This window comes from Antennarius striatus, chromosome 6, assembly GCF_040054535.1.
Source record: "Antennarius striatus isolate MH-2024 chromosome 6, ASM4005453v1, whole genome shotgun sequence".
In the NCBI taxonomy this organism is placed as follows: Eukaryota; Metazoa; Chordata; class Actinopteri; order Lophiiformes; family Antennariidae; genus Antennarius; species Antennarius striatus.
In genome coordinates, this window is record NC_090781.1 from 3,618,632 (window position 1) to 3,630,392 (window position 11,761).

At 41.7% G+C, this 11,761-nt stretch overlaps 1 protein-coding gene across 1 annotated transcript; it reads right to left on the reverse strand.

Moving 5' to 3' along the window:
- LOC137596956 (POU domain class 2-associating factor 1) lies at positions 1-11,502 on the reverse strand. Its single transcript, XM_068317797.1, has 5 exons — positions 11,454-11,502; positions 7,466-7,593; positions 2,957-2,996; positions 2,582-2,865; positions 1-845 (listed from the first exon to the last, which is right to left on the reverse strand). Exons 1-5 carry the CDS (start codon positions 11,467-11,469, stop codon positions 441-443), a joined length of 873 nt encoding a protein of 290 aa, XP_068173898.1. The 5' UTR covers positions 11,470-11,502; the 3' UTR covers positions 1-440.
- Positions 11,503-11,761: the final 259 nt, after the last annotated feature.

Here is an 11,761-nt window from a genome sequence, read left to right on the forward strand (position 1 = left end):
TGTTGTGTTTTATTTCAAGAATACAGTTGCCAGCATGAAATTAAATCAGAATGGCTTGCAGTGAAAATCAGATGTATTGGCAACTCTAAATTGTCCGTAGGTGTGAGTGTGTGCGTGAGTGGTTGTTCTTCTGTCATGTGACCCTGCGATGCACTGGCAACACACCTGCTGGAAGTGCTGGCAGGTCAACACTGAAGCTTTACGAACTTTTTCCGAACCAAAAGGTCCGACAGTCTATTAAAAATGCGAATTTTGCTTTGAAACAGGACATCTGCAGATGAACAGATCTCAATTCATTATTCTTACATATTGAATATATATCTACAAACATGGAACTGATCAATTTACCACTACATACATTTTAATAAGCAAAAGATGAATCTGCTACCAGTCTCAACTCTTATATTTCTGAACAAAAAAGAAAATACACGTTCATATTTTCAGCTGTTGAGAATGAAATAGGAGCTGCTATATGAGTCCTTGTCCTCCCCAACACCATCAGCCTTTTGGTTCTCCAGAAGTTTATCCAGGAGGCTCTGTGATTCCAGCTCCACCCCTGGATCATCATCCAGAGAGTGGCCTTGTGGTCCAGAGTCCACAATTGGTGGCTGAAGATCCATGCCTTGGCAATCCAGCTGAGGGATCATGGTGGTCAAAGACATGGTCAAGGGTGTGTGGACCAGAGGTGACCCAGCCAACACTGCAGAGCTCGGTGCAAACTTGACCCCTGGATTGGACAGGGTGGATATGGTGGTGAGTGGCTGGGCCCATGGGAGGTAGGTCAGCCCCGAGTCTGGAAGCTCCACCTGATGAACAGAGGTTGTTGTTGGGGCCATTGGTATGGTCTGAAACAAAGATAAATCTGAATGAGATATTCACATTTATCAACAATGTTAATTAAGATTGTGAAATGAAAAGATCTCAGAACACGTGAACTGGTTGGATTTTAAAAAAAAGACTCCCTGAATTAACCCTAAAGTGTTCCCTAAATGCTCAGAAACAGACTAAAAGTCATCCAATAACCCATTTACTTCCTACGAAAACTGAGGGCGATCAACAAGGATAGTACACATTATGTGGACCATGTTTAACTCCATCTAGCATGGTTCACCCAGCAGTGATGCCCTGCACATCAGCCCTACAGGTCGAGCTTACTGCACCAGATTTTTTTTAAAGGTAACAGTTTGCCATTACTGGTAGTGGCTGATTTACTTGCTGTAGAAGTAAGAAGTTTGGCCCATGAGTTTTTTTGGGGGGTGGGGGTTCCAGAAGGAACTGCCTGTTTAAGGTCAGGCTAAAGCACAATCACATTGAAGTCCAGACTTTGACTAGACCATTACAATCTTTAGTTCCTTTAGATAGACAGACAGACAGATAGACTTGATCCCAAACTGGGAAATTCACATTGTATTATGTGTTGTATTGTATTGTGTTGTTTTATGTTGTGTTGTATTGCATTGCTTTTTACTCCAGCAAGAAGGTTCCGGATTTGATTCTGTCTGGAGTTTGTATGTTCTCCCTGTGTCTGCATGGCGGAGTAAAAACAAAACATTTTAATACGGAATTCATTTATTAAGGATCCATTAACAGTACAGTCCACGACAGAACAGGCACGAGGAGATGACATGTTTCTGTCGTTCAAAAGACTTTTTTGTGAAGACTCAGCTGTCAGTGTCAAATACTGAGGATGGACCACCCGCAGTTGTTGACCGCTAGAATGTATTTATCGACAAGTGCAGGCCGGATGATGCTTTCCCGGACTTCCTTGATTACTACTGCATAATTCATCAACAAGTGTTATGCTCAATGTGAAATAGATCATGGCTGTGGCAACGGATATTGTTCTATTCAACCCAGATCTCTTCAAAGACAGCTATTCTCTGAACACCTGGAGAAGGCTGACTGCGACCATTCCGAGTTATTGCTATACGCTGACATGAGATGGCTTGGTCGAGGGAAACTCCTGCAAAGATTTCAAGATTAAGGGGATTTTCCATGTAGTTGGACATGCAGATTACAAGCAGCTAAACTGTGGTCAGATGCTGTTAGTTAAGTCAAGTCCAAGAGCTGGTCCTACATGACTGATGATCATTGAGAAATGTGCTTGAGGCTGGCTGTCACCAGCTGCTGTCTGAATGATGAATGATTCAATTAGGTGCAAGTCATCAGAGTAAACTCACTGACAAAAACAGCAAAAAATGGCATGGCAAAAGGGAAAGTTGTTAATTGTGTTGAGTTGTGCAATATGGGCTTGCCCTTGTAGGCAAGGTACATCAACATGTACATGTTGTATAATACGTATATACATAAATATATGTTTTGCATTTTTGCAGATGATAGATTTTTAGCATTTGATAATTTTTTAAGTAGTTTGCATGCTGAAAATGTGCGAGCATCCCTGCCCTACAGTTAGCTGGGACAGGCTGAAGACGAGATGATGATGGTCGTCTCGTCTTCAAGAAAATGGATGGATAGATGGATGGATGGATAACTCTAGTTTCACTGTAGTTTTCAGCTGCACTGATCTATAGTGTTTTGCTGTCCCAAGTGATCTAAGCATTTTATCAGCAATCCTACTCACGCCAAGGTTAGTGAACAGCGGTGTGTGTGTGTAGGTCAGCATGGTGTAGCTGGGGCACAGGGTCTGCATGTACACATCAGCTGTCAGTGCTGGGCTGGTTGTAGAGGCAGGAGTGTGGGCTGGTTGCTCCAGCTGGCTGTAATCACAGGACCAGTGTGCCGTTGTAGGATGCATGCCAGCACTGGTGGCAGGGGGTAGAGCTCTCCACCCCGCATACTGCAGTCCTCCATCACTTCCTACAGTTGATGGATCGGCTGGGGGGTGGGCATCAGATCCAGAGGTCCCTGAATTATAAAGAGAAATTCAGATGAGTCTTTGAAGTCATGATTCTTCTACCAGACCAACTGGTTAAATTGTCTTGTTATGAGGACGTACCTTGTGTGTATGATGACTGACTGTTTTGCTCATCCACATCCTGAAAGGGGGAACAACAATTTCAGATTATCTTCCTTTAGCAGTACTATCATTATGTGTAAAACTAAGCACAGTATCATGTTGGTATATACTGTAAATATGCAGTATTTACACTCAAACAACTGACTACGGGTGGGAACATGAAGGTGTGAGCCTGATATTATTCATGTATTCTCAGTCTTTGAGGTATATCTATATAGTCAGCTTTTTAAATCAGCGCATGTATGACTGAAGCTAAATAGCATTATAAAGTTTTTAGCACTGTAACAAACAGTAGACCATAATAATAGTAGATGAACATGAGCAAATTCTTGTTCAGTGTAAAGAAAGCACAGAGGCAACAGGTATGTGATGCACACCTTTAGGGAAAGCAACACTGCCCATCAGAGTTTGAGCTGTGTGTGTGTGGGTTGTGAAAGAGGGCTTGGCCAAATGGACCTGTCATAAAGTAGATGTACATTTTATTGAAAACATAGATTTACAGTCAGAGCAAACAGAACATGAGGTGAAGCTGGGCTGGTTTGGCTGTTTAACTAAGGACTGGTTGTTTGGCTGCTTGCTTAACTACAAGTTTCATGACATTGACCAACATGTTGGTTTCTCTGTCGATTTAATTTGTTCACCTGTAACTGACAAGTTTATATCTTCACAAGGTTATAGTGAAAAGCAACATATGTGTGCCTTTCACAAACCACAGCATGCAGAAAACCTGAAGGAGGAAGCTTTACAACTCTTGTTTCGTATCTGTTTGTTTTCGACCACTTATCGGGATTCATGTCGTGGGGCAGCAGTTTGAGCAGTAATAGCTAGACACTCCACTCTTCAGCCACAATCACCACTGGGGGGGGGATCCCAAGGTGTTACCAATCCAAACAAGAGATATAATATCTCCAGAAAGTCTTCAGTCTGCCTCTGGGTCTCCAGATGCCTGGAATACCTCCAGGGGGCATCCTGACCAGATGCCCAAACCACTTCAGTTGCCTCCGCTTGATATGAAGGAGCAATGGCTCTACCTTGAGTGTCTCCTGGATGTCTAATCTTGTCACTGTATCTCTAAGGATGAGCCCAGCCACCCTGCACAGAAAACTGATTTCAGCTGTTTCTACTTGAAATCTTATCCTTCTGGTCATTGCCCAGACCTCGTGGTCGTATGTAAGGGTTTTGAGAGTGAATGGTAAAATGGAGAGCTTTACGTTGTGGCTCACTTCTGTCTTCGTCACCACAGACCGGTAGAGCAATCACATCACTGTTGACACTGCAACAACCTGCCTGTCTATTTCCTCTTCCATTTTTTCATCATTCGTGAATAACACCCCAACATATATGAACTCCTCCACTTGAGGGAGGGACTGCCCAGAGTGGGCAATCCACCTTTAATTGGCTGAGAAGCGCACCTCAGCTCAAGGGCACCTCGGAAGTGCTCAGTTGGTGAACTGACACATCCCACTGCCAGTTCACAATCCAAATGTTTTAGCGGACTGGGGTCTTGAACCGGCAACTTCCGTTCCCCAGTCGAAGACTAAGTAAACTGACCTACTGCCGCCCCAAATGGCATACAGCATAAATTGGCTGATACGACTACAAAGTTGATCCTGGATGTACGACATAGGGTGTCCTGGTACAAAGTGTACTTGGGGGGACCTTATGCTCCAACATGGTATTAGTTATGGACATTTGTGACTAGCATAGAGGTCAAACAACTGAGAAGCATTTGGGTCCAGATTAGACAGGGTGTTCCTCCTAATTACACACTTCTAGGTTATGCTGTCATTGCCTACATGAACACTGAAGTCTTGAGCGTTGGTTTCTATATTCCTGAAGGTAAAAGTGATGTGTCTGACAGCTGAGACAGAGGGTTATGGCTGTACGAATGATGAAGGTAGGTCAGGACGACCACATTATAAAATAGGTATACCTGAGGTGGAGTGAGATTCAACAGTCACACAGTTTCATCAGTGATCAGTGGAAAGACTCAAATTTGATGTTGGGCCAGGCTTGAGCTGGTGAGCTCATCGTCCAGAAGTGCGTCACTATGTGTCTGACTACTGTGGGACTTTCGAAAACGACTTTAGCTTCAGTTGAACTAATGTAAGGAGAGGATTCCGCTTTTTGAAGGTTTTATATTAACATACATTCTAGGAATGTATAGCAAACATGTTTTATTGCTACAATACATTCTTGGTTTCACTGTATTTGGAACATTTACAGCAGTTTACCTGCCCAGATGGGGGAACTTGTAATGCATTGAAGTACATATTATCGACTCAACAATCTACAGGACAACTTTTCACAACAGTCATCGCCCATACTGAAAGCTTCTTAGTATGCTGGAACAGCGCAGTTTGTGTCAAAGCTTGTTTCTTATGTTTAAAGCTACAGACTAAATGAATGAATGTATGAATGCACACTGAGGTATTTGATTTACTTGCACAATTTGTTTGTGGTTAAGATTATTTTACCCCGGAGGAGATTTGATTTCCTTTCACATTGAGGTTTTCATGTATGAAATGATGGGTGATTTTATTGATGATTCAGACTGACGTGGCAGAGGTGAGGAGTTAGTTGTGTTGAATTTTAAGGAGGGGGTTTGGTTCAGGTTGAGTCACGACAATGCTACGTTACCGAAGTGTATCAAATATCCCTAAACATCTGTTTGTTTCTTTCAATGTCTTATCGTATTACCTCAATGTTCCTTACATGATGCCAAACTGCTGACCCCCACATCACACTCAGGTCACTGTATAAAATATTGCCAGCCCCTAAATAAGTGTTAATATAACAATCAAAGTGCTGAGTTTTCTCTGATGATCACAACCAGCCAGATCTCAGACTTCACTTCTGTGCCAACATACTGTCCCAGCATGTGAAAACAGCCCTTATCACCCTGATGCTGCTGTTCAAGGGGGGGTTTGTTCTGTTTACCCATGAGAAGAATTAATCTCCACATGTCATATACTGTATATGTATATGTGTGTGTGTGTGTGTGTGTGTGTGTGTGTGTGTGTGTGTGTGTGTGTGGTTTGAGTATATATCAAACATGCAAATCAAATCTATGAGTTCCATACGAGGCCCGGGTTAACAACGACCGCCATCGGTGCTGTTCACCGACAGGGTGCCGATGGAAACTGAACTACTGTTGGTCGAAGAAAGAGAGGAGGAAAGTGTGTTCGTAGGAAGAGAGAGAAGAGGAACGCCAAGACTTGTTGGGTTGTTCAACAGAATCTTACGTCGTGAGAAGATGCCTGAGGAATGTGCTGATGCCCATTTTTAAGAACAAGGGAGATGTGCAGAGTTGTGGCAACTACAGAAGAATAAAGCTGATGAGTCATACAATGAAGTTATGGGAGAGAGTAGTGGAAGCTAGACTAAGGGCAGAAGTGAACATTTGTGAGCAGCAGTATGGTTTATATATATATATATATATATATATATATAGACTGTGTGTGTGTGTGTGTGTGTGTGTGTGTGTGTGTGTGTGTGTGTGTGTGTGTGTGTGTGTGTGTGTGTGTGTTGTGTGTGTGTGTGTGTGTGTGTGTGTGTGTGTGTGTGTGTGTGTGTGTGTGTGACTCTATGCTGTCCGTGTTCTCCTGCTCTGGTAGGCGCTCCACAGAAGTGGGCAGGACCTTTGGCAGGGTTACAGGTGATTTTGCATAGGGCTATGTGCCCAGGCCTGGAGCTACGCAGGGAATATCTGTAACTGTCACGGAAAAACACCTGGGTTATATAAAGGCAAAATCCCCCTTTGGCTCTGGGATAGGCCCAGGGTCCTGACAGCCTAACCTGATGGCTCCACAGGGCTTTCTTTCTGCTCCACATTATCCTGATGGTCAGACATGGAGCTTCTCCTTTCATCTCTGCATTTAGCTCTCTGGAGGTCATTGGGTTTATTCCTTTAGATGAGTGAAGAACATGAGCCTGGAGACTAGGTGTGATTAATGATCAGAACTCAATGGAATGGAACTTGTTAAGTTACTATTCAGGCATGCACCAAAAAACAGAAAATGGCAGGTATGCATGCGTATGTCAAGGACTGCACCATGCATGATCTGCTTCATATAATTTTACTACAAACTGACGATTTTCTTTTGCACATTTCAGAGAGTAACTATTAAAATATCCCAAAGCAGAGGTTATAAATGTTTGGTCCAACAGCATATAATCTTGAGCAATCATTCCTGCATTCAGCCTTATTGGGTTAATTATTAATGATGCTGTGATAGAAGCAGAGCAAGCAACACCTTGTCACTGTTTGACTTTGGAAAGTAATTTTCTTTGGAAAGGGTGGAGGACCAATGCATGAATAATGGATTTGTTCTATACAGAATGTCAAAACAATTCTCGTGATACAGAAGATTGTAGAGAGATGACAATATTTAAGTTCATATGACTCATCACAGATGTGAAAATCCAGACCAACTAATGTTCATAAATGGTGATGGATGTTCGTCTGATGTGTTGGGATATCCTCACCACAGTAGGAGAAGCTATCTTGGTGCAATGCGGCATCAGACGTCTCTTCCTCCTCAGCAGTTCCTTCACTGGGTCTCTGACTCGAACACCTTGATAGGGTTTAGGCCTTGTCAGTGCTGATGGTGGTGCTAGAGAGGACAGAGAGAGAGAGGTTTGATTTGATTTTTAACATCACGTTTATTCATAAAAGTCAAATTACAGAATAATCACTTTGACACAAAATCCATAAAAGATTCACGTTAAGAGAATTTTCAATAATACTGTACTCTTCTACTTTATTCCTTAGTTTTTTCAATCTATAAAAACTCTTTGTATGTAAAAACTGGTTCAACACTTCCTATTTTACTTTTCATATAAAAGCTGACGCTATCCAGAAACATGTTGAGGTCAGTAAAAAAAAAATTCTACTTTTGCCCTCAAGCCTTTTGTGTCTTGCAGAATTTTTTTTTTAATCTTTTGCGAATCATATTTTTCTGTTACGGCCTCTTTCAGACTGTTGTCATTTTAGTTCTCAGAGCTACTTGTATCAGGAGGTGTCTCAGGTGTTTGCAAGTCCCCGGTTGTTTAACTTTTTCCTTGTCACCTGTATCCTTCATGTTATTCTGCGGCTCTGCGTTGGCAACTGGCGACCCAGTGGGTAAAGGAGTCGGAAGGCCGCGGCCCCGGAGCCCTTGCCGCGCCGCCAGATGTCGCCACGGCCGCGTAACTAGCGGCAACTACCGGCTATGCAGCCGCCGCCGCCGCCCCCCCCCAGCTGCCTGCCCCGTGTCAGCCAGCGGTCATCCTCTCCCCTTCGGACAGTTACGCATGAGATGTCTCTCCTGTCCGGACTTGAAACATTTCATGCTCTAAACTGGTGACATAAATCGTGTCGTCATAGTGATAAATTTCAAACGTGAGCGGGAAATTCAGCTCTTCATTGAAACGATTGGGGATCGTTGTAACTTGTCTCCAGAGGGCGTAACATGCCTGAGTGACCGGGAACATATTGATAGGACTCAGGAGCTGACCAAGTTGTGACAAACGGCGGTGCGTTTGATATGACCACCGTTTCAATCGGGCTAGCCAGGTGGAGGACGGGGATGAAGGTTTTCTCAATCACCACCCAATTCACAACCACCTGGTGCACCTTTCCAATTGAGAGAGAGAGGTGGGGGGGGGGGGAGATTGATGGACATGAGTTTGCTTTCCTGATGGAGGCTCAGTGTCACGGAGGTTAAAATGCTCTGACCCTGAACAATGAGAGCAACTGTTTTGCTGTGAGCACATGCTGATTCAAGTACCCAGTGCACATGGGCTAATCTTTAAAACAGTCAGATAGATTCATCCCAAATGCACCTTTGTTTGTTTACTACGTCTGCTGCTAAATCTCACCTACAGGTAAGACACAGCCACAGAGCTGATGGGCAGAATCTTAAATAGACTACCAAATTGAGAGAGTGTGTTTAGTGATAACCGAAAAGGAGGCAGGTCATCCAAGTACAGACGTCGCTCTACTCGGATGATCACAGCAGGATGGAAGTGATCTGAAAATCTCTGCTATTGGCTTAGTACAACTTTCAGCAGTTGATGGATTAGTCTGGAGGTCAAACAGGTTAAATGGTTTTCTCCTGACAACAAATCAGTAAGACCATGGCCTGGGGCACAAGAGTCTATAATGCATGATCCACAGCGTGCCAGCCATGTTAATACATATCTGCATTTCACAATCCTTATGTCATGCTCACGTTATAAATATAATATTATAAATAATATTATAAATAATAATAAAATATTATAAATAATAACTTCATATCGAGTCTATGGCCTATGCAACATTTAGTGGACCTTTACAGAGCTACTGTCCATTCAACCCCTTCCCCTAACATTAACCCCCTTCCTACTCCTAGCCCTATCTCAAACACTAACCTTAACCCTAAACCTATCTGACCCTGACCCAAACCCTAAGCCTAACCCTAATCACATCAATGCACAACCAGAGCCAATGGGATACAACCCTTAACATATCTTGTTGTGATTGGCCCAGATTTCACAAAAGGCAGTATCACATATAGAAACATATACTTTATTTCCAAACTATCAACTGCTACTGTTTTCACACCCTTGAACCCTGTTATTAAACATGGTGATTAAACAACTATATGGCCAGTCTGTAGGTTTTTATGGCTAACGGCCACCATGGAGGGCTCTGGCAGGAAGCGCAGGAGGGAAACAGATAGGTGGAAGAGATCATGCGCAAAGGAAGATGTTACCATAGTCTGGTTATGTTTTGGACAGATATTTTGCACACCCCTTTTGATGGAAGCAAGCCATATGATGCCACGTTAAGTTAAGTTAAAGGCGATTTATATATATATATATATATATATATATATATATATATATATATATATATATATATATATATATATATATATATATATATATATATATATATATATATATATATATATATATATATATATATATATATATATATATATATATATATATATATATATATATATATATATATATACACACACACACACATATACAGTATATGTGTTCCGGTAATTTAGGATATACCAACTGTGCAAATAGGAGGGCCCAGGCACACTAGGCCCACCCATAATGCCACGCCATACACAAACAGAAGCTTCTTCTCATTCCAAATCAACTTCCATTTGTTTTGTCTGATTAAATGAAAAAAATGTTTCTTATAAAACATAAAAAGAAATAGCTAGCTAGTGAATTAAAGCTAGTGGGAACACTCTCTGGCTGGCAATTTGCTCATTAAAAAAAAAAAAAGAACATGAAATGGCCTCAAGGTTATGCTTGATGGGTAAATATGATTGTCTAACTTGAAAGTCATTTTTGTAACTTCCAAGTAAGGTGATTGCAATATAGCATGCAGTTTTAACATAAACTTGTATTTTGTTGTTTTACTCCCACATGTACAAAATTAACAAAAATAACCCAAAAAAAACCCCAACCATTAATTCATTCACTCCAGTGTAAATCCGAAGAAAACTGTCATCAGGACTAAAGTCCAGAAGGAGACAGAAAATTCTGTATGACTGCAGCATTGGGGGCTTCTTCCATGTAGTATCTTGGTGTAACCCCTGACCCAAACCTCTTAGCACTGGTGATGAAAGAGTAAGAAAACCATAAGTACAGCTGTCACATAGCTAACAAAACGTCCTATCACAGCCAGCGATTTACAGTCTTGATAGTAGATGGTGTGGTGATCTTTATGTTTGAAATATCTGAATAAAATAACACATGATCAACGTCTATATTTCGCTCTCTTTCACTACTAGAAAGTTTCCCTGATGCAGGAAAAGACATTTGGGCAACAAACTGGATTTTTTCAACCGAACCACACACACACACACACACACACACACACACACACACACACACACACACACACACACACACACACACACACACACCCCTAATCAATCACCATGACCCAGGACTCGTAAAGAGGAAGCCACACAGCTGTGTAGTATTTTACTGAGGGACTCACTTGCTTCCGTTTTGCATATTGAGATTACAGGTCAGTGGAAACACAGAGCCCACTAACAAAATGACCAACCTTCCTCTTTCCAAAGTGCCGTACAACAGTTCTGTTATCGATTCTGATCACAGCAGGAACGCACAAACGGATATATAAACAGCTCCAGCTAAAATGTTCGCTTGCAACAACCAAGTTATTTTGCAAAACAAAACCATGTTTCCTGTTTAATTTTGAATTCCTAAATTTAACACCACGTGTTACATGTGTCACATCATTGTATTGTAATAAATATATGTTATTGTGCCAACCTTCACTCATTGACAAATAATGCAAAATCCACCGTTTCAACCAGAGCAAAAAGAGACTTTTAATTAAAAATGTTGTTTTGACCTCGAAGAATAAAACTGAGCATGTTTAAATCATTATCAAACCAACAGGTTAACTAAGAGATAACATGAGTTATCGTGTTAATGATGTACTTACTTGTTTCCCAGTGCATACTGCCTAGCTCTCTATCATAGAATTAAAGTGAAGAAAATCAAGACTCTGGTTGTCTGGTCTGTTTTATGTCAGCCTGAAGACGCTAACATCCCCTGGGATGTCACAGCCTCACAAATGTCACTCATGCATGTAATGTTAGGGTTGACACTAAGTCAAAACCTGTGACGTAGAAGTGAAAAATCAGACATCATAGCGTTGATGGCAAAGTGAATGACAGCTGCACTGCTGTCTAACTTCTATTGTTAAAAATCAATAAGTCAGTTCAAAGCTGATCAGATCAATAACTGATG

What these genes read in the sequence shown, in the direction of transcription:
- LOC137596956 (XM_068317797.1), bottom strand. An exon ending in TCAGTCATCATACACACAAG is followed by an intron (nt 2,866 to 2,956) that starts GTACGTCCTCAT and finishes TTTATAATTCAG; the next exon opens with GGACCTCTGGATCTGATGCC. An exon ending in CGCTGTTCACTAACCTTGGC is followed by an intron (nt 846 to 2,581) that starts GTGAGTAGGATT and finishes TCTTTGTTTCAG; the next exon opens with ACCATACCAATGGCCCCAAC.